General features: G+C 37.6%; 1 protein-coding gene and 1 long non-coding RNA gene across 2 annotated transcripts; one reads left to right on the top strand and one right to left on the bottom strand.

Annotated features, from left to right (window-relative positions):
• The first annotated feature begins 12,140 nt into the window (after window positions 1–12,140).
• Window positions 12,141–17,360, top strand: LOC150087535 (astacin-like metalloprotease toxin 1). The gene is made up of 8 exons (XM_090372519.1): window positions 12,141–12,212; window positions 12,342–12,417; window positions 14,125–14,242; window positions 14,939–15,114; window positions 15,215–15,439; window positions 15,914–16,054; window positions 16,855–17,108; window positions 17,277–17,360. Exons 1-8 carry the CDS (start codon window positions 12,141–12,143, stop codon window positions 17,358–17,360), a joined length of 1,146 nt encoding a protein of 381 aa, XP_090228645.1.
• Window positions 17,361–18,353: 993 nt separating this feature from the next.
• LOC150087534 (uncharacterized) lies at window positions 18,354–19,450 on the bottom strand. Its single transcript, XR_016546886.1, has 3 exons — window positions 19,338–19,450; window positions 18,690–18,949; window positions 18,354–18,556 (listed from the first exon to the last, which is right to left on the bottom strand). It is a non-coding gene; the product is annotated as an uncharacterized LOC150087534 (long non-coding RNA).
• Between the last annotated feature and the right edge of the window lie 7,770 nt (window positions 19,451–27,220).

Raw genomic sequence — 27,220 nt, 5'->3', positions numbered from 1 at the left:
GGTTGTGTGCGTGGCCTCGATTTCGACAAAAAGGAAGTTAGTTCATGTTGCACGATAACCCTGACTGCTTCTGATCTGTTGATTTCGAATACAAAGTTGGTTTTTGCAGGCTATCCATATACTGTATATTCAACTACAATATGCCTACTGTATACTGTAGTTTAATCAGTGGATATTATGTTTGTTCCTGTGCGCTGATTGGAGGAATGAACATATAATATGGTGAACACGCTGAAACGAAATGTTCTAAGTCTTCGGTTCACTGATAAATTTTTTGCACTTTTTCCCGTTTTTGTTATCAGTTTACTAAATACATAAATCATGAAAGTTTTATTATTCATATAGAAGAATAGTAATAATTCATGATCTACTGTAACATTAACCATAGCAGAAAAGTTAAATACGGGTTCTATTACAACTGTTATTAAAATCGAGGAAGAAATAAGTAAATTGTAATACGAAAGTGTAACTCATTAACTCTATTCTTTAATTTGTTAAATCGCAGAGCCACAAATGCCTGTTACATCTCAAGCGATGTTGATTACCAAGTATAACAAAATGTGGAGTGAATATTGCGTCACTAACCTTACACGGTTAGTGATGCAACCAACTAGAGCGTGTCAAGCACTGGACCTAATCTTCCAATTGCATGTAAACTATCCTTACAGAGCAATTCTCTTGGGTTGCCTGACGAGTACTCTGCTGAACTGCCTAGGATTGCTTTCTCTACCAAATATCTGAAGCCAGAGATCGTTCTCCAATGCTTGATTGGGTTTGACTGGGGGCGTCTCTATTCTGAGCCGTTGGAGGATGCCGTTATGCTCTTGTCGGAACAACTGAAGTTAATTGTACTACATGGTGCAGCCGGAATCACCAGGATTGGTAACAGGTCGAATCGGGGTTTCAATAAGGAAACTAAGATGGCTTTCATCAAGAAGCAGAAGGCCTACCGGAAATGGCAGAAAAACCCAACTTGCCTCCGACCATTCCATCTTTAAGAAGGAAAGAGCTTGCTTCTTGAAAAAGAAAAGGCTGGTTCTTAACCAAGCTGTTCTCAATAGGTTGAAGAGTGGTAGAAGGATCCTTTCGCATCATCATCATCATCATCATCTAGCCATTGACAAAAAGCTTATCCAGAATGGGCACATTTCAGCTTACAGCAGGCAGATTTTCCTGACTCTGAATCCTTTCTCTCGCAGGAGGACTGATTACCTAGGGAACACTTGTCTGAAATAGAAATAACTAGAGAGACCCTAATTGATGTCATCAATAAACTACCCAACAAAGCCACTGTAGGTCCGGATGGTTTCCCACTCTTTATTATCAAAATTTGCAGACCATATATAGTCGACCTTCTCCTTCACCTTTTCAGACAAATTCTGCAATCTGGAATAGTTCCTTCAATTTGGAAAACCTACCATGTTAAACCCATTCCAAAGATCAAGAGACCCAAATCTCCTAAAGACCTGAGACCAATATCCATCAGTTGTTCTTTACTCAAAATTTTCGAAAAAGTAATTCAGCCAACAATTGCCCAGCATTGCTTTGCACACAGGCCCGAGTACCTGCATACCGTTCTACAAAGGAGATCAACAACTACCAATCTTCTTGATACCCTCGTCAGAATTCAGCGCACCCTTAACAACAAATCACAGATTGATATCATATTCCTCGACATAAAATCGGCTTATGACAGAATACACCTCCCAGCTCTTTTTACCATTCTGAAACACTACTTCGGCCTGGCGGACCTTACTTCAAATTTTGAAGTCTATTTTACTCCCTAGACATCTGTCTGTGACCCACAATGACTTTCAAGTAACTATTCACGTCTCAAGAGGCATCCCACAAGGAAGCGTACTGTCAGCTATCCTGTTTACAGCGGTTTTGGAGCCTTTCTTTGCTCAGAATCCGAACTTTGGCTCTTATGCCGACGATCTGAAGTTCTACGTGGGCTCAGATCATAATCATCAGATTCATAATATCAACCAACAAGCTTTAGGCAGATATTGAGCTTGGAAAGTTATCTTGCCACAATAGGGCTGCATCTGAGCCCTTCCAAATCAGCACAACTGACGATAACCAAGAAGAAAGTCAAAAATGATATCCAAATCTTTGTTAGTGGGGAACCGGTGGAAAAGGTGACCTCTCATACTGATCTTGGCCTCACCTGGGACGTTGGACTCACATTTCATCCTCACTTTGCCAGGATGAGGCAGAAGACGCAGTATTGGCGCTGATAACACAGCACAGATGGAGTCAAACCCACCGAAACAAGGCATCCTTTGTTTGTTTCTTTTGTCATCTTCTGTTCATCAGAGAAACAACAAATTATCTTAGACACTAACCTCTGGCCACCAGGAGCAATCATCAAACCATACATCGACAGCGATAGCAGAGGGAATAGGTCCACCACGAAATCACTTAACTTTACAGCATACTGCAGTAAAATCAATGGATTCTGCATAGCAACCGACTAACCCAGGTATATATCAATCCCAGGCGCCTCCTTTAGACATTTATCCAAAGTGTCAGAATCCTCATAAAAAAAAAAAACAAAAAAACAATGCAATTCATGGTTGTAATAAAATTATTGGTATCACTGGAACCTAGTTAACTAAGACAATCCCCGAGGCGCTGATTATCTGACAGCGCGCACCTATGTGGTTGTCAAATTTCAGACCTAATAAAGATGCGCAGATACCAGTTTGTAAAATACAGCGTCTTGTCAAAATGTTATGGACGTGATTTGACAGATTGGAAAAAGGGCTGATTGTCGGTTACCAGGTGAAGAGTAGCAGTATTACGGAAAATGCTGACCTTGTGGGCTATTTGCAGCATAACTTTACAGCATACTGCAGTAAAATCAATGGATTCTGCTGCAGTTAAAGGTGTTCTAAGAGTGGATAGATAGTGAAGAGAGTAGCCGGACCAATGGTCGTCGTGAACGCAGGTTGTCCTCTTTTGTGCTAACCAATAAGCAGAAAACTGTGGAGCAGATGATGATGGACTTTGTGGAGGGGACAGCCAGTAGTGCTTTCAACACCACGATCATCAGGAAATGACAGTCCAAAATCTCCTATAACTGAAAACCAACCAGAGAAAAAATAAAAGAAAAGAAAATTTATCCTCTCGGCAAAATTCTTTCAACCAGAAATCATCCCACAACTACAAATTCTTTTAATGAGATGGAAAGTAAATAGTAGGATAAATTAAGTGCCTCATTGTATTATTTTTCGTATATTTTATTAATTTAATAAAGAACTGGATGCAGGGAATAACTTTGATATTATATATTTGGATCTTAGAAAGGCTTTTGATACTGTTGCACATGGAAGACTGCTGCACAAATTGGAGCAGTGTGGCATTGGAGGCAAATTGCTGCTATGGATAAGGGGATGGTTGAGTGGCAGAAGACAGAGAGTGGTAATCAATGGACACTGCTCAACGTGGACTAATGTTATTAGTGGAGTTCCTCAAGGTTCAGTGTTGGGTCCGTTGTTGTTTTCGGTGTTTATGAATGATATTGATGATGGGATATCAAGTTTAATGTCCAAGTTTGCAGATGATACAAAGGTTGGCAGGGTCGTTAAGGACAATACTGACGCTATGCTGCTGCAACAGGATCTGGAAAGGTTGAACAGATGGGCTGAGAGGTGGCAAATGAGGTTTAACATCGACAAATGTAAAGTGCTGCATATGGGAAACAGTAACCCCAGAGCAACGTATCAACTCTGCGGTACTACACTGACAGTGGTGGAGAATGAAAAGGACCTTGGGGTAATTGTGCAGGCAGATATGAAGTTCTCTGAGCAGTGCAGACGAGCTGCAAGAGTAGCTCATGGTGTCTTGTCAATGATATACAGGAATTTTTCTAGCAGGGATAAGGAGGTGATTATTCCCTTGTATAAGGCAATGGTAAGGCCACATCTTGAGTACTGTATACAGGTCTGGAGGCCTCATTTCAAGAAGGATGTAGAGCTGCTGGAACGGGTACAGAGAAGGGCAACAAGATTAGTAAATGGAACAAAGGGTTGCTCTTACGAAGAAAGGCTTAAGTTTTGCAAATTACAGAGTTTGGAGACTAGGCACCGGCGAGGTGATCTGATAGAGGTGTATAAGGCTTTGAATGGTTTGAGCATGCTCAATGCCAATGGGATTCTTCATCTTTCTCAGAATAATCACCTCAGAGGGCATAAATTCAAATTGAGGAAGGACGGATGTCGGATAGATGTGCGGAAATTTGCCTTTGGCCAGCTGGTGGTTGGTTGGTGGAACCGACTTCCATCACTTGTTGTTGAATTTGATAGCCTAAACAAATTTAAAGCTCAACTGGACAGGTATTTCGAACGAACGGAGGGGTGAAATGGGAGTGGGTTTTTTTTTTTTTTTTGGCTGATGCTGAATAAGCTTGCTTTCTTGCATCATATGCCTCTGCTAATGCTAATGCTAATGCTAATGCTAATATGTAAATTCGTATCGCTGACATGTTAAAAATTTGTAATTTCAAATATAATTAATAAAATAAATTAAAATTCAGGTGCACGTTTATGAACTTTGATCGCAATTTTTTTTAAATTTTGAAAATTTCTTATAAAATTGAAAATAATATCAACATGCCATGATAGCAAAATGATAACTCCTCTTGATAAGTGAAATAAAAGTACAGCTTTACCTGTGGCGCCACCTAGCGACCCAATTTATAAATTGCTAGTGTCTGCTGTTCTGATTCCTTTAAATACAAGAATTAAATGGTCCTCACAATTCCTTTAAATACAAGAATTCTGCTTGAACAAAAACTGTCATCGGCTGTGTCACCCAATGAACTCCGGAATGTAAACTATCAATATCCCCGGACGAAACAAAAGCCATCTTTTTAAAGGGAAAAATGAATATTAGAAGACCACCTGTCATTAAGATTGGCACAACTTCCATTGCTTTAGTTCCGGACCTCATGTAGCTTTGAATTATAATCTGCAGTTATAGCAAACCACCATGCACAGCACCCAGAAGCTGATGATGAATCCCAAAACCAGGACTAGAGAAAACCGGAATACACAAGAAAACTGTACCAAATAACCCACAACCACGAACATGACCATCATTTAGCCTTGTTCACAAGGGAACTGACAACCAGGAAGACCTACGTCTGAACCAGAGACAACCTGACACAGGACTTGATTCATGTATGACCCTGCGACTGGGATCTGACTCCTACATTGAAAAAGAACACCAAAGAAGATCCGTATCAGATCGCTTGGATCCCCACGTGCTCACAACTGTCAATGCCTGATGGCGATCTGTACCGGGCTCCCTTGCCTGGTACCTTTACTCGATTTCCCCTGGTGGGGAGGAGGAGACAGTCTTGTCTCCTCTCCACCCCTGCCAACCCTGATTCTTCTCCTGGTGGGGCTTGGGCCTGCCTCACTGAAAATCCTGGGGTCGCCTTCTCTATCGTCCCCATACTTCTGTTTTTCCCCCCAGTCTTCAATCTCCCCCCCTACTCTGCCTAATACGCCAGCGTATAACCCCACACAAACTGCAAAACTTAACTTCGTCCAAATTAAACCACATACACCTCAATTGGCTTTTCTAATTCCAGCGCTCACCCCTACCGAGTCTTTCTTTTTTATTATTTTAGGCCCTAGTCACTGAAATCTCTGGAAACTAGGTGGCAGGGCCTGCCACAGTAAAACTTCATTCTGTGTACCTGGTCTGCCTCCACGAGGCCAAGTGTGGACAACGTTGGGCCTCAGTAGGGGTCCAGCGGCTAAACGGCCAGATGAACAACGATACACAATACTACACATATACAAAATCCACACACTTTTAAATCTCTGGCCTTCCCAGTGAACTGGTACACCTACAATGAAAGCAACGCGGAGATGGGAGAAATCCCTGGTGCCGTTAGACATCAATACACTTTACACATTCTGCGGCTGAACAGCCAGAAGGACAACACAACTCTACACTATACTAACACAAACCATACTTTATACACATCTGGCCTTAGCAGAGTTCCATACGCTTCACAGAGCAACAAAAGCGGAGTTGTGGGTAACCATCAGTGCCCTGGACAAACAGCACTATGTAACTATGTGTGGTGCGCGCAAAGTGACAACTATTAGTATTAGTAGTGGCAAATGATGCAAGAAAACAAGCTCATACAACATCAGCCATAAAACACTTTTCTCACATCCACTCGAACAATTTTTTTTTTATTATTATTAAAATCAGTTTATTTCCCAATAAACCTTGGGTCACCCCGGGACGGCTCTGTGCCAGAAGGGCGTGAATATTTACAGATTAAGGTGAAAGGAACACAATGTACAATAAACAAGAGTACATGCGTGCTCGACCCGAGATTTTTACAGGATTAAATATACAATAATATATAAAGTATACAGTAATATACAAAATGTGATTGCATGAAGAGAAAAAGTCTTTGTCATATACAAATAGGCAAGTTAAAAAAACACAGTCAGTCATATCCAGGAGCAGGTGAGTATTATAGATTCATTATCTGGTAGCAGTTCTTGAGGATTTCCTTCCTGTAGGGCTTGTCTTCACAGAACCTATCAGGGTGGATCCTAAATTTATTGAAGATCCGAAGACAATTGGCTGGAAACATGTTCCTCAGGGAATCAATGCTTGACAGCGTAAGACGCAAATGGAGACAGGAGTCGGGGTGCTCTCCTCTTGCCCTCCTCGGGCCAGAGATTAATGTGGATACCGATGGAGCATCAATTCGCCTCGTTATAAGCCGTGCAAGCGTGAGGACATTTTTTGTCATGATAATATGTCTCCAGGGAATAGTGCCCAGATTTGCTTGTAGGATCGATCTGGAGATAGTTAGGGGCTGGCCTACCACCGTGTTCATCCATCTAAGCAACCAGTACTCTAAACCGAGATACTTCTGAAAGTATGAGGCAGGGGCAGATGACCAAATTTTCTGAAGCATAGAGAGGAATCGGCGTAATACACCCCAGGATGTGTCGAACAAGCAGCGCTGGCTGATGCACACCAACGAGCTCTTGACGCACTGCCCAAAGAGCAGCGAACGTCTTTAGCATTAGCATTAGCATTAGTAGAGGCATTTGATGCAAGAAAGCAAGCTTATGCAGCATCAGCCAAAAAAAAAAAAAAAAAAAAACCCCACTTCCACTTCACCCCTCTGTTCGTTCAAAATACCTGTCCAGCTGAGCCTTAAACTTATTTAGGCTATCAACCTCCACCACAAGGGATGGAAGTCTGTTCCACCAACCAACCACCCGCTGGCTAAAGGCAAATTTCCGCACGTCTATCCTACATCTGTCTTTCCTCAATTTGAATTTATGCCCTCTCAGGTGATTTTTTTGAGCTAGAGGAAGACTCCCATCAGCATTGAGCATGCTTAAACCATTCAAGGCTTTATACACCTCTATCAGATCACCTCGCTGGTGCCTAGTCTCCAGACACTGTAATTTGCAAAACTTAAGCCTTTCTTCGTAAGAGCACCCCTTTGTTCCATTCACTAATCTTGTTGCCCTTCTCTGTACTCGTTCCAGCAGCTCTACATCCTTCTTGAAATGAGGCCTCCAGACCTGTATACAGTACTCTAGGTGTGGCCTGACGATTGCCTTATTCAAGGGAATAATCACCTCCTTATCCCTGCTGGAAAAATTCCTGTATATCATTCACAATACTCCGTGAGCTACTCTTGCAGCCCGTCTGCACTGCTCAGAGAACTTCATATCTGCCTGCACAATCACCCCCAAGTCCCTTTCATTCTCTACCACTGTCAGTGTAGTACCACAGAGTTGATACGTTGCTCTGGGGTTGCTGTTTCCCATGTGTAGTACTTTACATTTGTCAATGTTAAACTTCATTTGCCACCCCTCAGCCCATCTGCTCAACCTTTCCAGATCCTGTTGCAGCAGCATAGTGTCAGTAGTGTCCTTGACAACCCTGCCAACCTTTGTATCATCTGCAAACTTGGACATTAAGCTTGATATACCATCATCAATATCATTTATAAATACAGAAAACAACAATGGACCCAACACTGAGCCCTGAGGGACTCCACTAATAACATCAGTCCACGATGAGCAGTGTCCATTGATTACCACTCTCTGTCTTCTCCCCCTCAACCACCCCTTTATCCATAGCAGCAATTTGCCTCCAATGTCACACTGCTCCAATTTGTGTAGCAGTCTTCTGCCTCATCCTGACAAAGTGAGGCTAAAATGTGAGCCAACATTCCAGGTGAGATCAGTATGAGAGGTCGCCTTTTGCACCGGTTCTCCACTAACAAAGATTTGGATATCATTTTTGACTTTCTTCTTGGTTATCGTCAGTTGCGCTGATTTGGAAGGGCTCAGATGCAGCCCAGTTGTGGCAAGATAACTTTCCCAGCTCAATATCTGCATAGAAGCTTGTTGGTTGATATCATGAATCTGATGATTATGATCTGAGCTCACGTAGAACCTCAGATCGTCGGCATAGGAGACAAAGTTCGGATTCTGAGCAAGGAAATTTGTGTGGTTCTTCTTTGAATTTATTACAACCACCCATCTACAACATCAGGTGGGTGTTTGTTCCAACGATCAGTCAACCGCAGGCTGAAGGAAAACTTCCGCACATCTATCCTGCAGCCATCCTTCCTCAATTTGAATTTATGTCCCCTACTGTGTGCAGTCTGAATAAGAGGAAGGATGTTGGAAGGAAGGAAGGACTCCAAACGTTGCAATTTTCATAACTGAAGCCTTTGTGTTCAGAAACCCATTTGCTCCCCTCGCCTGTTCTAACCCGTTCCAGCAGATCCACATCCTTCCTAAAATGATACTTCCAGACCTATAAATGGTCCACCCAGGTTAACAAGTATAGATGGTTCCCCTCCTATTTCTAATCTTTTTAAATGTTAAGCGTACGCAAGATAGGTTGTTAAAATATACTGACGATTTGAGGTGAAGAGGGTAGTTAACAATCCGAGCCAGAGCTCGTTGCTTCAAACAGATTTGGATCTGTTCGATGTATGGTCCAGAAAATACCAACTAAAGTTTAATGTAAAAAAAAATCCGTACTCATTGGATTCAGCTCCCTTTGATTTTTTTACCATCCAGACTTAAATCCCCCTAGTAGGATCAGAGAATTTCATTCACTTCAGGAAATTATTCTGAAAGCGATACAGGAACTGTCATCCACTCCAAAATAAGACTATCAGAATGTTTCCAGAAGAGGGTTATTTATTATTTTTAACATACTTACTCAGTTGAATCCTGTCCTTTTCTCCAGGAGCATGAATTGATTGAGGGTTGGGATGTGAGCAGAATACAGGCGCAGAAACCAGGTGAAAGGAAAAGAAATTAAGATCATTACTTTGAAATTTGTTAAAGCCATACACATTTTAGTAAAGTGGACTGGTTGAGGGTTGCGAAACTGAAGAAAGTGAGTAAAATGTGGTGGTTCGAATCCCATCAAAAAGGAGGAATTTTTATGGGTGCTTGGTATCCTAGCCACCTGGTAACTGAGGTGTTTTATGAAGCAAAAAAGGCAGACAATAAAATATATGCAATTCACAGGCATTATATACAGACTCTCAAGACCTTAGTTGTTTTGTGCAAATATAAACATCCTTTTAACTACTGTCCTAAATGCTATGTCCCCCGAGAAATGTCTGTTGGGGTACTGTCCCTTAGTCACAGAATCCGATGTGCAACTTACAAATATGCCATCGCACGATGAAGTCACTCACTCAAACACCATCTGCGCAATGCAGACTTGTCCAATGCGGTTTTCATATATTTGGTGCATTGAAAACAGCTTTAACAGGGCGCTTCAATTCGGATGTTGAAGTCAGAGCAAAATACAACAAAAGCAGCTGAGCTTCTGATCTTAAAAACAGCATTCTGACGCCATATTTGGATGACCGTTTCTAATCTTCTTAATTGTCTGGGTTATCAAAACGGAACTTAAAATTCCCCACGCTATTGTCGAGAACACTTTTACGATCTGAGAGAAAAACTTTATTTATTTTCTAATCAGAAATCCATTTTCTTTCGCAATTTATCTGTTTGATGTTTCCATCTCCATGAAAACACAGATAACCCATACATAGGTGGGGTTATCTTAGTTTGACTTTACTCTGCAATCGAAGCAAAAAGCTTTCAACGTGTAAGAAAACCAGCCATTTTGATAGGTGCATTCTCGAATTTTTCACTCTACAGATATTTTTCCCAGAAATATTCAAAATGAAAAGTTTTATTTGGATATTGGGACTACTTTCTATTGTGACAGGATTTCCTGCATTACCCGATGGTGAGTTTCTAAATATAAATATTATATTTTTGTGAAGTGCATTTTAAAATTCTACATCTTCCAAAAAATAAAATAGCGTAATAAGATTGATCATTTAAAGTAATATTTGTCGATGATTAAAAATTAGTTATTAACCTTCATTAATTAATTATTAGATATAAAAACTATAGTTTTTTCTAGCCTAAAAACCTATAAAGCATATATTATATAAACTAATATATATCGTATATTAGTATCAATGGACACTGCTCATCGCGGACTAATGTTATTTGTGCATTCCAAAAGTTTCGGTGTTGGGGCCCATTGTTGTTTTCTATATTTATCAGTGATATTGATGAAGGTATATCAGGCTTAATGTCCAAGTTTGCAGATGATATAAAGGTTGGCATGGTTGTTAATGATAGTAAAGACATATGACAGTATGCTATTGCAAAAGGATCTAAAAAAGTTGGACAGATGGGCTGAGGGGCGTCAACTTTAGTTTAACACTGACAAATGCAAAATACTGCATATGGGTAGGTAATCCCAGAGTAACGTACCAATTTGGCAGTACTACACTCAGAGTAGTAGAGAATGTAAAAGACCTTGGGTTTATTGTGCAGTGAGACATAAAATTATCTGAGCAGTGAAGACAGGCTGCCAGGATAGCTCATGGATGTAGAGCTGCTGGAACGTATACAGAAAAGGGCAATGGGATTGGTGAGAGAAACAAAGGAGTGTTCTTACCAAGAAAGACTTCATTCAGTTCTGCAAATTGCAGCGTCTGGAAACTAGGCACCTGCAATGTGCTCTAATTGAGGTGTATAAGGCTTTGAATGGTTTCAGCAAGCTCAATGCTGATGGAAGTTTTCCTCTTTCTCAGATTACGAACCTGAGAGGGCATAAATTCGAATTGAGGAAAGAGAATTGTAGGATAGATGTGCGGAAATTTGCCTTTAACCAGTGAGTGATTGATTGCTGTAACTTACTTCCATCTGTCTTAGTGGAAGTTGATAGCTCAATTAAGACTAAAGGCAACTGGGCTTAATATTTTTAAGAGTTATAATTATCTATATAATAACGGTGTAAAAACACCATGGACAACTCTTAAAAGAAAAACTACGATAGTAGTGTAAAGGGCATCATTTCAACTCTATCTCATATTGTGCTCATCCTTCACAACGAGGTACCATGTATTGCACAACCTCGAATAAATAACGCTTCACTAATAGAGAAGGCTATTGTTACTTATTCTCAGTGGGCACCACCACCCAGATGCCACCGTTTCAAGGCTTGTTGGTCTTTCATCAACAAAAACCTTTTTTTTTTCGGCTGATGTTGTATAAGCATTGTATTACTATTATATGTATATAATAATAAAGTATTTTCTTAATGTTTCAGAAGTATTGTCATAAATACTTTAATTTAAAAAGTATCTCTATTAGTAGATGCTCTAATCAGACCTATTTTAAATTTTAACATAATTTTGCAATAACTTTGTAAAACATCTCAATCCAGCTAAAAGATCGATTCCGAATGTCCACTCAAAAAGAACACACACATTTGTAGATTTTGATTTTTTTATTATTATTTTGGATCAAATTAAACCAAAAAAAAAATCTTAATTTTCTTTTCAGAACAACTGATGCATAGGATGATGGAAAACCCAGGTAGGTCCGTATGCACGTATATGATAATTGCTGGTCTCAAAAAAATAAAATAATAAAATTATTAAATATGATTACTGCTTGGTAACTAAAAGTGCTTAATAATTATAGTCGAATTAAATAAATAAACATTTCAGGTACCCTTCCGGTAATTTAATTTACTTGCTACAGAAAAGTCCATTTACAAAATCAGAAAAAATGACTCACTGCAAAAACTTTTCTGTTTCAGATTTATATCAAGGTGACATTACTGGAATTGACCCTCATCCTGTAAGTCAAAATTATTTGTTTTCTTAAAATACATTTCTGAATCTGGTTATTTTTTTGATTTAATATCGTAGATGGAATTCAAAATAGAGAATAACAAATTCAACACTACAATTGACATCTTCTTTCCAGGACAGAAATGCCATCGTGAATAGTCTAAAGTACTGGCCGGATGCAGTGATTCCATACCTCATCGATCCATCCATAGGTATGTATCGATTCAAATTACAGGATGGTATAATTTCTTTTCCACTTTTAAAAATATTAGTAACTCGAAAACGTGTAGTTATTACAACATGTGCGGAAAAGGCTCTAAATTGTCAGAACCTATGAGAACAAATTGGATTAAGCAGTGATTATTCTACAACAGGCCATCTGCAATATATCGTGTAAGGTGCACGAGGGGAAAGGTAGATCTGAACATTGGATTCTCTAATAAATTGATAGGCAGTGTATCTTCGCTTGTAGAAGATTCCCTATGACCAGAACCATAGAGGGTTAGCCCACATGTAAGCAAAAATCTTGATGAAACATCGAGCAATCACCAAAACCTTCACCACTGTGTGACAAAACCCAGGCCGTGAAGGCTTGCTCTTGCCTCTTGTTGTTTGGTACGTCTTTTATTACTTTGGTAGGCAGTATACAAATATCAAATAATAATGGACTAAGAAAGAATCAGTTCCTTTAATCAGTGTTATTTCCACATCTAATAAAAAAATATATATTTTGATAATTACATTCTAATCACCGAGATACAAGCACGTATAAAATACTTGGTTTCCAAAAAGGGATATCAGTGAAGATGAAGGCATTGATTTCGATTTTTCAGAACTACTGATAGCGACATTTCAAGGACGTTTTTGCAATCACAGTCTCAAATGTATAGAGATTGATTATTTCAATTGCAGAACACGTGTGGATAAAACAGCTGAACCTTTGTTCAGCTTTTTTATCGCAGTAAGAAGTCATTAAATGAATTCATGACAGTTGTTAGGCAGAGTTTTGTTAATCAATTGTGAATCATTTGGGGTTATATAAATTTGTGGGAGCTGTTCGATCCTCAAAATTTTCATAACCCCCAAAGGATGTGTTCTATCTGTTCTGAATAGCACTATGCACAAACTATATTGATATCACTAGAAGTTATGAAAATTTTAACACTACACTCACTGGCTACTCTATTAGATACACCAACCCCTTTTCATGACATGTAGTGCTCCACCAGTAACAGCATCGTGTTCGGACCATGCAATATAAAGCAGGTGGTGGGCAGAACGTAGGGATGCTGTATGTCTCTTTAAGGAAAGGTTTCAAGTTATTTGAACATGGGCTATTCGGTATGAGAAGCTTTGAAGCTCCAATCCTGCTGTGGGTTTTCATGCACAGCTATATCGAAATTGGTCCAATAACCAAATAACATCCATTAAAAGGAGTTAGCTCCTATGGAATGAGGTGAAACGAACCCTTTGGAGTATAGATCTGGTGACATGCAATTTTCAACAACTGTGTGTAAAGAACTGATATAGTGTGGACCCGCATCCCTATGGTACGTTTTCGACAGTTCATTGAGTGCAACGACGAACCCTGGCTGTCTTCAGAACTATGGGAGAACCTTCTCGCTATTAGGTAGGTGTACCTAATAAAATAGCTGCTGAGTTTAGAATGTAGTATTAAAGTGTTTTAAAACTCCATTTTTTTTAATATCAACACACACGTCACAGGTTGACACTTATAATGCATGCCAAGGTGTATTACTACCAACAATAAAATCTCAATACATTGGACGCATGAAGAAAACTGTAATTAAGACTAGTTTTCCTCAATTGTATCATAAGTCGCACTTCAGATTTGCGTCTTATGATCCTTTTACTGCGGTAATAGAAATGATAAAAATATTTATACTTTTATACTTTAGAAAAATACCGCAATACGATACTGGATGGCATTGAAGATTACCACATTTCTACATGCGTCCGGTTCCGAGCCAAAACAGATAGTGACCAGAATTATGTTGTATTCAAGCCTATTAATGGGTAAGTATGTTTATATTCGCTGTCTACATATCAATATAGCAAATAATAATTTATTTTCAGGCAAAGAAATCTTCAGTTTGCTTACATTACTTTTTTTCCCACTTACGATCAGATTTAGAAAAAGTTGGGCTAATTTCAGCGAATAGAGTTTGAAACATTTTTTTGGGCAGTCTTTGCATGTTGATAAATTGTGAAATCTTTTGACATGGCTCAGCTACTTGGAATAAACCTAGCAAAACATAGACTAAGTGGTCACTTTATTAAGGATAGGTCATCTTTCACTTTGTTTCTTAACTCCCTCTGCTTCGTTTGTCTATGTTCTCCCAATTCTTCAATATATTTTTACCCATTTCTGCCATCTTATTCTTTAACAGTGGATGAATTGATTACTGCTTTAATCAATCTATCCGTTGTTAAATTAAAAAAACAGTTGAACCCAAAGAGACTCCTTTTAGTTTCTTTTACCTGCTGTGGTTATGCACGTATTGTCCGTATATACATATTTTTAATACACAATAATTTGCCATATAACACAAAATAAGGTATAGAAGAAAGAAAAATTTATTATGATATTAATGCGTTCTCATTTTTTTAAACAAAATCCATTACCACTGTCCAGTATTGGTATTGGATAAAATTTAAGAAATACATGAATGCATAAGTAGAATCCTTTTAAGAGACAATAATTTCCTTTAGGTGCAACTCCCGTTTAGGGATGCAAGGAGGTGAACAAGTCGTCTCGCTAAGCAATGGATGCTACTGGAAACAGACGGTGATTCACGAACTAGGACATGTACTGGGTTTCGACCACGAGCAGAACAGGTCTGACAGAGATGACTATCTCATCATTCACTGGGAAAATATACCGGCAAGTAAGTCTTTATTCACCTGAATTTAGAATGATCTGGTCAAAGGTGGAGCTACGGAAATAAATGGTGCTATGTGTTGATTGTATTTACTTATAATTTGCAGACCAGACCCATAACTTTGCCAAAGTGCCTCCGTGGGGTAATAACTTACTTGGAGAAACGTTTGATATCGACTCCATTATGCTCTATCACAACAGTGCTTTCTCAATGGATGGCAAGTCTCACACCATGGACGCAAGAAATGGCAAACCTTTAATACCAATTCAGCGCAAACCTGGATTAAGTGCTAGTGATATACGGAGGGTTAACAAACTGTACCAATGTTTCGGTAAGTTCCCTTATTTCATGTACTAATATTGGCTTTAAAATAGTTGAATTCTTTTCATAAGTATTTCAATTATTATAAGACGAAGACCCAAAATTCTTGTCTACCCTAAAGACCTTGCAAATACCATCTTGCACTTAATATTTCCAATAACTCTCCTTCCAGACAAACAGTTCCGATAAAGGAAAAACATTGGAGATATTTATACATTGACACTATTAAATATTGCCCGATATTTTGATGCAGTTGTTTATAGACCATTAAACCTTCTTATAAATAATAAATTGTAAATAAAATATATATAATATTAATGTCTTAAATTCAAGTTTAGAATTTTATACTCGGCGTATAAGTGGACCTTAAAATTTTAGACAATTTTTAGTACTCAAAGGTAAGCCGGAATATATGGCAATAATAAGTAATAAATTAAACCATAATAATAGTTCTGTTTCTTGTCTTCCCACAATTAATATTTAGGTAATAATCGCCCTGATCCCCCGAAAATGCGTAACATCACGTGTAGTTTTGAAAGTTCCAGATGTGGCTTTGTGCACTCGGATTCGGCTTCTTCCCCACTCGACTGGAGTTATGGGCAAGGGAACATTGGAGGCAAATCAGGTACCATGTCCTTGCTCTGTTCTCAATTTTAATTTTACATCTCACTTAATTATAAGTAAAATGAAATAAAATGAAACAAAACAATAAAAGGTAAAAAAATAGCTAAAAATAAATATAAAACATTATAGTCTATTTTTTATTTTATCTTATTTTGCTTTGCTTTGCCATTTTTTTAAATTTTATAAAATAAAAACAATTAAACAAGTTACAGCGGCCTTTTATACGACAGCGCATTATTTTTTTCTCATTTCATAATTACTAAAATTTCAAATTCTATATTTCTAATTACAGTAGCCATTAATAATAATTATTAACGCTGTATTTCAGAATTTATGAGAAGCTATTTTCCCGTCAGAGGGCACTGTATATCACTAGTGCTGCAGATCGTTTGTATTTTAATCTTATTTTGCTTAGCCGTTTTTTATCTTATAAAATAAAACAAGTTGCAGTGTAATTCGTTACGTGATATTTTAACAAAAAATACAAGGCAGTTAATATATTTACCAACTTATAGCCGACTGTCATACTTAGGCTGAATGCACCGGTTCTTGTCCATCTTGTATTCAGAGGAACAACTTTGACATTTAACTTCTGTGAATTTCTGACGTCAGAGCTAAGGCGTCGTTTATAGAATAAATATGATACTAAAAAATTTTATTAATTGAAAAAAGTTGGATTTAACCTGTATCGATTTTATTATCACTTAAAATTAGTGAATGATGAATATACTGTCCAGATTGACGCAATAACCACTTGCTAATTGCATCTTTTAATAGTTCTTCCTTTTTTATTCACTCAAGGAAAGTTTCTGTTTGTTCGAACAGAAGACACTAATGGTCAAACATCGGCTGTGATGACCCCGCTATACAATGTCCAGTGGCCACGAGAAGCCTGTGTGAGATTTAAATTATACTTTCAAGGAAGTGGAGCTAATGCAGTGACCATTTTTCAAAGGGATTATAAGTATTCGAAGAGAATTTATACTCATAAAACTCGCTCAAAACTTTGGCAGGATATCGTCATCAACGTGCAGTTGAAAGATGATGTAGTGATGGTAACTACTCAGTTTATTCTTTTTAAAGTTTATTATCAGATATATTATCAAAGGATTGTGTAGCCTTGGATCTATTTGTTGTTGTGTCCCTCCAGACTCAGTGTATAAAAGTAGCAATGCTCTGTCTGTATTTACGCAGTTCTTAATTAGATTTTTGTTTCTTTTCAGTTTATGTTTGTTGCCAACAGTTTGCCTGGTGAACAAGGATTGATTGCCCTGGACAGTTTCATGCTCACTCCATCTAAATGTTGAATGTATAGTAGTTACTAACAAGCTTTTTGACTCAGTGAACCAATATTTATGGCGGATATCATTTACATATACAGAAATCGTATTAGTAGGGATACCAATACGGTCCCTCTGTGCACTCATTAAAAACTTTTACTGACCTCATTAGTATCAGACTGATCTCGAAAATGATTTTCCAGCATGTAGAATCCGGAACTTCTTATCTCCAACTGCTAAATAAGCAATGCTTTCTGGAGAACAGTAAAATTAATCGGTGCATTAAAGAATAAAAGGCTTCGAACAGTTGGCATGTTTTTGATTCTAGTTGCTAACTGAACCTCCAATCCGTGTTTTCAGAAACAGTTAGCGATGACCCACTGATCCCTTGATGCGCTCTAATAAAGTTCAAATGTGTCGCAGTTGCATGTAAGGCATATAACTGACACGACATGGAAGCCCACACTGCCACCTATTGTCTATTGACATCTGTAGTGCTCGATTTACAATTTTGTAGCTTTATTAAAAAATCTATGAACTGATTTGAATGCCTCTGTCATTTTTTTATAAAGAAATACAAAGCTGTTTATACTATTGTGGATTTCTCACCATGCGATTGCTGAGATTCTTTGAATATCACGCAAAATTTAAATTTAATTTATATAAATTTGCTTATAGAATCTTCTAATATATTCTAAATTATAAGCCAATAAATCTGAAACTATAAAAATCGTTATATTCGACATCCTTGCATAGCTACAAGGAAGTTATTAAACAAAGTATTAAATAGTTTGAACACTTGCCTCAAATAGTTCGGTTTCGATTTAAGACCCTCCAGAATGTTCAAATTATTTGCATCTTATACACTCCATATTTGGTCAAAGACCAAATATGGATAGTATAACCAGTATATATGGTATTCTGTGCCATCCACCTTATATGTTGCAAGAGGTCACATGTTGTGTGACGTGGGCAAGAGAGTGACATTCATTTGAGATTCAAAAAAGTTTGAACACCACAGATTTATACAATCCTTTATTAACAACTCATTTGGAAAAAGTTTCTCTCCGCAGTACCCTACAAGAAGTTATTTGTTTCGAATGCTGAAGGAGTGGGAAAAATAGTTATCCCTTAAAAGCACTGCAGGAACCACTTCGAAATCGAAAACTATTGATTGCAACCAAACCCTCCCCTTCTGGTTTACTTCTTACTGCAAAAATAAACTGAAAAACAAAAATAAACAGAAAAGGATCACTTTATGTAAATAATGTGATCTTAATGTAAAATAAAATTCATGTATAAAATTTGCGTATGTTAGACAACAGATGAAAAATTTTTCTTATCTGAAATATTAACCTTGGCTCTGTTTTCCTCGAGGTTAAGACTTATAGAGGGCGAACTCCAACCAGAAACGACAGGTGGGCTTTGTAAGACAAGCGTATAACCTGCAATATATGATTGGTAAATGTCCAACCCTTCAATTCCGTTACCATTGAAGCTGAAGTACAACTGAAGCTGAAGACATGCTTCCCTTGTCGTATAGGTGTCGTACCATGGAGTTTCTACAGCAGATATTTCTCCATTTGTATACTCCGTATCCACATACAAGAAGCTCCCTTAAAAGAGATTAAATGTTTCAGCTAATAAAATGAGCATTATCAGTTAACGTTAATGCATAATGATTAATTAACTATCAATAATTATTAAAAATTTGTACAATCAAACTCAATTTTTGCAATCTGCTGAAACGCATAACAGTATCGGTGTTTGTTGATTTGATTTTGTTTTTTTTTTTTTGTTTTTTCCAACAAACACTGATAAACAACGGAAATTAGATGAATAGCTAACGTCTCAAAGTATGGTGAATAAGCGTGGTAGAAGGAACGGACGGACGGACAGACTTAGTCAGTTAGTTTGCCAATATTCTTACATTAGTAGAATTCAGTCACAAAGAAACAACGAAAATCAAAAATAATATAAACATTTTGTTAAGACTAGCGTTACCTGTTCTACCTCCCAGGGTTCCTTCCCCTAATTCCCAATCTAACGGGTAATTTTTCGCCTGCTCCAGACCACACCGTGATTCTTCGAAGTCGCAGAAAATATCAAAGTCTGGAGAATCTGCAAATATAACATCCATGTGAGCAAATGTCTCTGGTTATATTTCTAAGAAAAGAAGAAAATTCTGGGTAATAAAATTCAAAAACTTGCCTTCTTGAGCCAGAAGCAGTGGAGAAATCCCTACTGTGGCTATTACGCAGAGAATAAAACGTAAATTCCACATTTCATCGGCTGTGTATGCTACACTTTCTGAAACGCTCTTATCGAATTCTTTGTTTATATAGAGAATATAATTTATACGAAGTACTGACAACAAAAAGTTAAGAAATGACGTCATCTGGGCTTTTGTCCTACTGATAAAACTTTTATCTCTCTTTCTAGCCGGAATCCAGTCTCGCAGACTCTAAGGTATTCTTTGAATAAATGTTTTGTTCATAAATTAAACTCTTCCATGAAATCTCTAATCCCTTGAAAGTTCGAAATCGTTATTGTATTGTATACAGGAAAAAATTACACATATACCATTGCCCTTAACTTTCAACATCACCATTCTGAGCTCACCCACTGCCTTTTTCGGTAAATGCTGCATGCCTGGGACATTCGCTATCCGTCCCTGTGGATTTACCGAAAAAGGGAGCAGGAGCATCATGCTTTCTTAGGCTCAATAGCGCTTCAGATAGGTGTTTTTCCGATACCATTATGCCACTCATTTTACAATGGCATGTAGTTATGCAGAGCAGCTCCAAAATGCTAGTTCAACTCCACCATGGTACACCGCGATGACACAGAACTTTGTAAAACAGCCAGGAACGTGTGCAATGTTGTTTGAAGAGCGTGTTGTTTAGTTGTGTCTGGCCATTTCACATCAGGAAGACAATCACCTGGAAAGCCTGCCCAGTACCTTCTAGGATATGAGGAGGCGGGCCTGAACTAAGCGTGAACCGTAAAGAAATTCAACTGTTTTGTACTGAATCTCCAAAACGAATTTGAAAAAAAATATGCAACTCGGCTTAATTATACTCCCTTCTTAAAAAAAAGCAAAGATCGTTGCATAATAAATCGTCAACTCAGCCGCCATTTATACTGGACTGTCGATTAAGCATCCCTTTTGATCTTACCTGGTGCCTATCGAATCCAAATTTATTTTTCTGATTTATTCCATTCATATGAGTTAAACTTTTCCCCTCTTAGTCTCTTCGCCAACAATAGGAGAGTTGCTTACAGCGTTGGTGAGTTATCACGTTATAGCCTCTAAAGTTATAGCGTGACAACTCACCAACTCTCCATATAATTTTTTAGCCTGTAATTTTTTTCACCTAAACTTTATACGAGGGGAGATTAAAAGAAGATTTGTATCACCCAGACGTAGTTGTAGAAAGAAAAATGAATTTTTTGTTTAATACTTTGAAATCTTGGTTTCAATCTGCAACCACACAAATTTTGGTTTCGATTCGACAATTATTTATTTATTTATATATATATATTTTTGTTTGTTTGCAGTGATGAATGAATTGAAGTGTTACCATGGATAAAGTGGAATACAGATCAATGATTGGGTTCCTCTTTCTACAAGGGAAAACACCGAAAACAATCTACGAAGAAATGGTGGCTGTGGAGTGCTAACCTAGGCTATGGAGAAGATAGCCCAGGTTACAGTGTTCTTGCACATTGATATAAATAGTTCAAATGTAGAAGAACCTCCGTGCATAATGAAGAGATCCGAGCAACTGCTGCAACAGAAGAGAGTATTACAGAAATTGAGGCATTAATCCTGGAAGATTGTCGTATTAGCGTCAAAGAGCTAGCTGCAGAGCTCCAAATTAGTGTAGGGTCTGTGAAGAGCATCATCCATCAACTGTTGCATATGAGTAAAGTTTCTGCTAGGTGTGTTCCCAGATTTCTGGCCCTTTACCAGAAGAAGGAACGGACACAATGTAAACATGAAATGTCGATGTCAACTGAAATATTGCCGCATCCCGCTTATTCTCCCAACATTGCACCCTCTGATTTCTTCCTTTTTAATGCCCTGAAGCTCTTTCTTCTTGTCAAACACTTTACTGTTGTTGATGAGGTAATTTCTGCTACCCAGTCATGGTTTGAAGTGTATTGAAAGTATTGAGAGTGTATTGGAAGTGTATTGAGAGTACTGAGGGTGTATTGCAAGCGTATTGAGAGGTGGAAATCCATGGTGCTGTTTCAACCTTCAATCACAACTACTTCTGGGTGAACACAAATCTTATTTTGAATCCCCTCGTAAAAATGAATAATTGAATAATTGATTTCAATGTTTAAAATTCAACACGGAAATCCATTCCATCTAAAGTGACACTTGTATACATATTTTTAAAAACCCTTTCTGCTTTTGAAAATAGGCAACCTTAGATAATTTTAGATGCTAATTCGAAAGTTGTAATTGATTTTTTCGGTATTCCATCAAAATTTATTTTAAAATATTAAATAAACTGTGTTGGATTAGCAAATACTTTATTTAATTATTCAACAGTGACTTTTGCGTATGTACGAATAGGCGCTCTTTTGAAACTCTAGCGTTGATCACATGAATACTTTCAAATATTAAAGTCTTTGAAACACAGAAGTTGAGAAATTTTCATCTTGCATCAACTGTGTGATTTATGGTCTGTCGAAAGCACCTGAGTGGAGCTTAACGTCTCTTATCTCAGGAAATTTTGAACACTCTTACCGAAAAGTGTCCCTTAATATATGGCCCCTTAATAACTGTTTGATTAGTTCCAGTTTATATGTAGTGGTAGTAGAAGCGCTATATTTGGAAAGCGACAAGTATCGTGAAGGCAATCCGAAAAATGGAAACACCTAGACATGAACCACCACTTTCTATTTCTTATCAAAAAGTATAATCCAGTTTATACTTCAAAAAATAAAAACTTGCGCCTGCGCAAATAACGTTGTTACGCTTTGATGTTTCTCCTGTTATGTTGAATTTCATTAAATTGGAGTCTCACCATATATTTTTATATTTATATTTTATTTCGGATACTGAAGAGGACTCGAGCTAATCAGTAATAAGCACTGCAGGCTGAACTTCGAAATCGGAAGTTATCAATAGCAACCAAACCCTCTCCTTCTGGTTTACTTCTTACTACGAAAACAAACTGAAAAACAAAATAAATCAATCACTCCATTTCCCAAACTATTAATAATTTTATCATAAAAAATTACCGTGTTAGGAAACTGAGATGAGCAAACTTCCTTATCTGAAATACTAACCTTAACATGGTTATCCTCAAGGTCAACATCTATGGAGACGCTCTTCCATCCAGTGATCTGGTCTCTCTGTTCTAGAATTTTCTTGTTGTAATCAATATTATCTGATTGGTAAACGTCAAATGCTTCAATGCCATCCCCTTTAAAGTACAATAGAAACTGAAGACACGCTTTCCTTGGAAATTTAGTAATGTACCACGGAGTTTTAACAACAGCATCATCTCCATTCGTACTCGTTGTTTCAACGTACAAGTGGCTTCCTTAAAACAAATTAATGTTTCAATTAATGAAATGTTAATTATTAATTAATTATCACTAATGCATAATGATTGAGTAAATTTTAGTAATTCGTCCTATTATGAAAAATTTCAAAAACTCAACTCATGGTGGGAAGACTACCAAAAGGACAGATGGATGGACAGACTTTCCAAAATAAATTCACCAACTCATGTACAAATATCTAGACTTAAAGGCTTATATTACCACTTCTGCCTGCCAGGGTTCCTTCTCCTAGTCCCCAGTCTAATTTATAATTTGTCTCATGGTCGATATTACACCGTGAGTCTTCGAAGTCGCAGAAAAAATCGAAGTCAGAATCTATATAAACAAAGACAGCAACTATATAAACAAACAGTTACAGTTATATTTCGGACAGTTACAGTTATATTTCGAACAGTTACAGTTATATTTCGAACAGTTACAGTTATATTTCGAATTAAATTACTTTAGAATCATTTCGTCTCACATCTAATTCTCAGACTTACCTTTTTCAGCTTGAACCAGTAGGGAAATCCCTACTGGGACGATTAGTCTTACAATCAAACGCAAGCTCCACATTTTATCAGCGGTGCCAAGCTATTGATATCTTTCCTTATATAGTTTTCTTTTTCAGGAAGTGTTCTTACGAAATCGAAACTAGAAAATGACACCATCTGGACTTTTTCCCAATTATGACATTTTGATCTTCCTCTTGCAAAAATCTATTGATTTATACATTTCCGCCATGCTGTGCTTCTCACGATATTCCGGAAGTTGGATTTTTTATTTGAACAAAATAAAAATGATATTTTTATTTACTTTTTATTCTTTGGTTTGCAGTTGTTATTGTTGGGTTTTAGGAATATCAGCGCAGCAAGGAGGAACCATACGATATCCTGTCATCAATTGTCTCTTAAGGTTGCTGCGGCCACAGATGAAAACATTTCCGACAGGACTGTGTTAAGAAGGCTCAATTCAAGTGGAGTCTAAGCAAGGAAGCCAGTAGGGAAACCCTGGAGACCGCCTCAAAAAACAAATCCCATTAACCCATTGGATATCAGACGCGAGCCACAAATCCTAACTGGGATATTTGATTCGATCAATTCGACTCTGTTCTTAGAGAATAAAGGATAATTTTATGGCTTCATTTGAATATGCAGATAAAGCAGATAAGCTGTTTAACAGAAGAAAATCTATAATGAATAGAGATATACCTCGAAGTGACTAACACAATTGTGGTGCATTATGTAATTAGTATGTATTTGGATTCTAAGATTAATAGAAGACAAAGATTGGATATTGAGCTGGTTGTTTCATGAATGGAATATAATATTGTACATAGTTGCGAATAATCTTTGGCCCGAAATTAAGGGTCCGTGTTTCTGTCCAGATTAATGATTTTGGAAAAAAACTTGGAAAGAGTGTTAAATGTATTAATGCGGTATTGCAAAACATTAAACTACAGTCTTAGTAATATTAGGACTGAATCAGAAAGATGAATAGTTTAATTGTTTTTGAAAGTGATATGTTACTGAGTATTATGTTTATTGAATTTGGATTGCATTGCTGATACCTAGCTGCTCTATATGGGACTTGGTTGGATTTCTCTTCCATGTTTGCGACATTGGCTCACAGAAGTTTTGTGGAAATTGATGATTGGTTTGTCCAAAGTGTAGATATGGCAGTTGTGGATGAGACAAGATCCTTGGGTCTCTGTGTTATCTAGCTTAGTGTGAGTAATAGATGTTTTTTTTTCTGTTTTGGTCTTAAGTTGATTGTAAGGGCCAAACTTAGGATAAGGTTTGATTCGTTGGTGGTAATTGTTGATTTGTGGGGCAGTATGGTAAAGCTTGACGATTTAAGCATGGAAAGGATAAATGCTGTATGTTATCTTTTAGGTGTATGTGTTAGTAAACCTACTTGATAGGGTTAATTAAATTGTATCCTCTAAAATGGATGGAGTTTACATGCTAAAGCTGATTTCATCATTATTTCTTCGTTGTAAAATATTAGAGCTTTCTTTACTGTCTTATTATGAGTGTTCTGATTTCTTCGCATAAGCGCAGAGTGAAAGCACCCTTCCTTTAAATTCAATTAATCTCCAAAAATGATTGTAGTTTTGATAGCCAAATTTAGTACACGTATTTACTTATTGCTATAAATAGTGATTTGTCTAGAGAAATGTAAAATTCTTAGCTTTGTAAATAATGTGTATATTAGTTTTACTTTTTATTTGGTTGTGTGGCTTTACTGAACTGTATAAGCTTTGTCCACTAGGGTCCTATATCCTTTATAAGACCCTAGTAAACAAAGTTCATTCACCCAGAATCATTTTTCCTTATTTATTGGGATAACAAATTTTCTTGTTAGTCCACTAAGAGTCTTTGCCTATTGATGGTTCCTGACAGGCCTCCACGTAGCATGGGATGGAAGTTAGGGGGGCAGCGGACCAGGCGTTCACTGCCCTCTGGCTGCGAAGTTGCCAGGTGCCAGCACTCAACACTCAACAGACGTAAACTTTACACACGAACACTCATTCACACTTGCCGGCTTTGGCATGTTTGCTTTTCAGACGTTACTGCGGTACATAAGGAAAACCCTGGAGACCGCCTCAAAAAACAAGAATACCTTAAATCCCATTAACCCATATGATCTCTAGGAGGACTCTGTTACAGATTAAACAAAAAGATTCGTGCTAGTTTTCTCGGAATTACCATGTATAATAGCAAAGACATATAGAAAGAAAGAAAGACAACGTTGCTGGAATGAGTTAATAAATGAATAGCAGGGTAGCTTGGACATTGGTCCCAGGAAATTGTAACTAAGTTCTTCGTACCAGATTTGACATTCCTGTTGAATTAAACAGTTTCGAAATGGTTTAACCTTGATCTGTATCATCATTGCAGGACACGGATCCCTTAATGACAAACTGTTTGAATTTGGATTATGAACAACAGATTGTTGTTCTTGTGGAGAAGTTGAAACCTGAAATCATGTGTTGTTCTTCTGTCAGTTGTATGAAAACCATAGGAATATTCTTAAAATTAGTCACTTTAAGTTTATAAACTTAAAGAAGAGAAGTTATAAGTTTATAATTTTTCCAGGAGAGAAGTTATAAGGTTATAAGTCTCTCCAGGAAATGAGTCTAATCTACTAATCAATGTCTCGACTTTTCAGACTTTACAGAACTTTGCTAAAAATGTCTTTGAGAGGAGAAAAAATTTGGATTTAAGACAACTAACAACACTTAGAGAAACTTGACAAGAGGTTTTAGGCAACTTCTGCCATCTCTTTTTTTGAATCAACAACCATAGCTACTACTGATTATGATTCTTTTGGAACCGCAGTGTTCCTGAATTTGACTTACTGATAAATAAGCATAAACAGTGCAGTTTTACACCAATAGCAAAAAAAAAATTATTATTATTATTATGTGTTTATTTTTCTTTTATTTTATTATTATCTTTTATTTTTTCCCTACACCACGGGTGTTTTATTTTACTCTGGAATGGGCACAGAGGATCCTGTCCCACATTCTGGGACACCAGGTGGTGTCCCAGAGTCTTCTTTAAGATAATACGTATTTTACTGAGACTGCCCACCTTCCCGTGGTGTGGACGAGTACCCAGAATCATCTCTAGAAGTAATTGATGCTTCTGGGTAGCCAGGTGGCCAGAACACGACAATAGAACGTTTCACTGCTCACACAAATCTACACCAAACACATTTCTTACCCTTTTACAGTGATTACGTTCTTCTTTTTTTTACGTAAACCCCAAACACGAGAGGTATTAGAACCTATAGTACTCAGTACCGTGCTTGGGTTGGAGGTTGAGAAGACGAAAGAAGATATTTGTTGACATTGGACTTGAACTTCTGTAGATTGTAATTTTCAGGAAATACGTACGAAGGAAGGTTGTTCCAGAAAACGGCAGTTGAATGAATAAACGAGGAAGATGAAAAGTTGGTTCTGTGCGTTTGAAGTTGGACAGTATATGAATGTTTGCTGGTGGCGGCACGTGTTCGGACTGTTTTGAAAGAGAGAGCGGGAATTATAGAAGCCAATTCAGAAGAACAGTGCCCATGGAAGTATCTGTAAAAGAGGCATGCAGCAGAAACAGTGCGTCTATGAGAAAGCGAGTGGAGAGACTCTGTTAGAGATGAATCATTAATTAACCTTCCTGCCCTCTTCCGAATGGAATCAACAAGCCTGAGAGAGATTTTGGGGGCACCACCCCAGATGTGGGAACAATATTCCATGGCAGGGCGGATTTGCGATTTATACAGAGTGAACAGCTGTTTGGAAGAAAAGTAACGCCGAGAGC

Source organism: Mastigoproctus giganteus, chromosome 4 (genome assembly GCF_048544385.1).
Source record: "Mastigoproctus giganteus isolate SK-2022 chromosome 4, ASM4854438v1, whole genome shotgun sequence".
Lineage (NCBI taxonomy): Eukaryota > Metazoa > Arthropoda > Arachnida > Uropygi > Thelyphonidae > Mastigoproctus > Mastigoproctus giganteus.
This window is presented reverse-complemented; position numbering and strand designations above follow the sequence as displayed.

Excerpts from the sequence above, each read along its gene's own strand:
- LOC150087535 (XM_090372519.1), top strand. The coding sequence starts at position 12,141 with ATGACTCACTGCAAAAACTTTTCTGTTTCAGATTTATATCAAGGTGAC. Across the intron at positions 15,115-15,214 it reads CTGGGAAAATATACCGGCAA|ACCAGACCCATAACTTTGCC; the intron begins GTAAGTCTTTAT and ends TATAATTTGCAG. Across the intron at positions 15,440-15,913 it reads CAAACTGTACCAATGTTTCG|GTAATAATCGCCCTGATCCC; the intron begins GTAAGTTCCCTT and ends ATTAATATTTAG.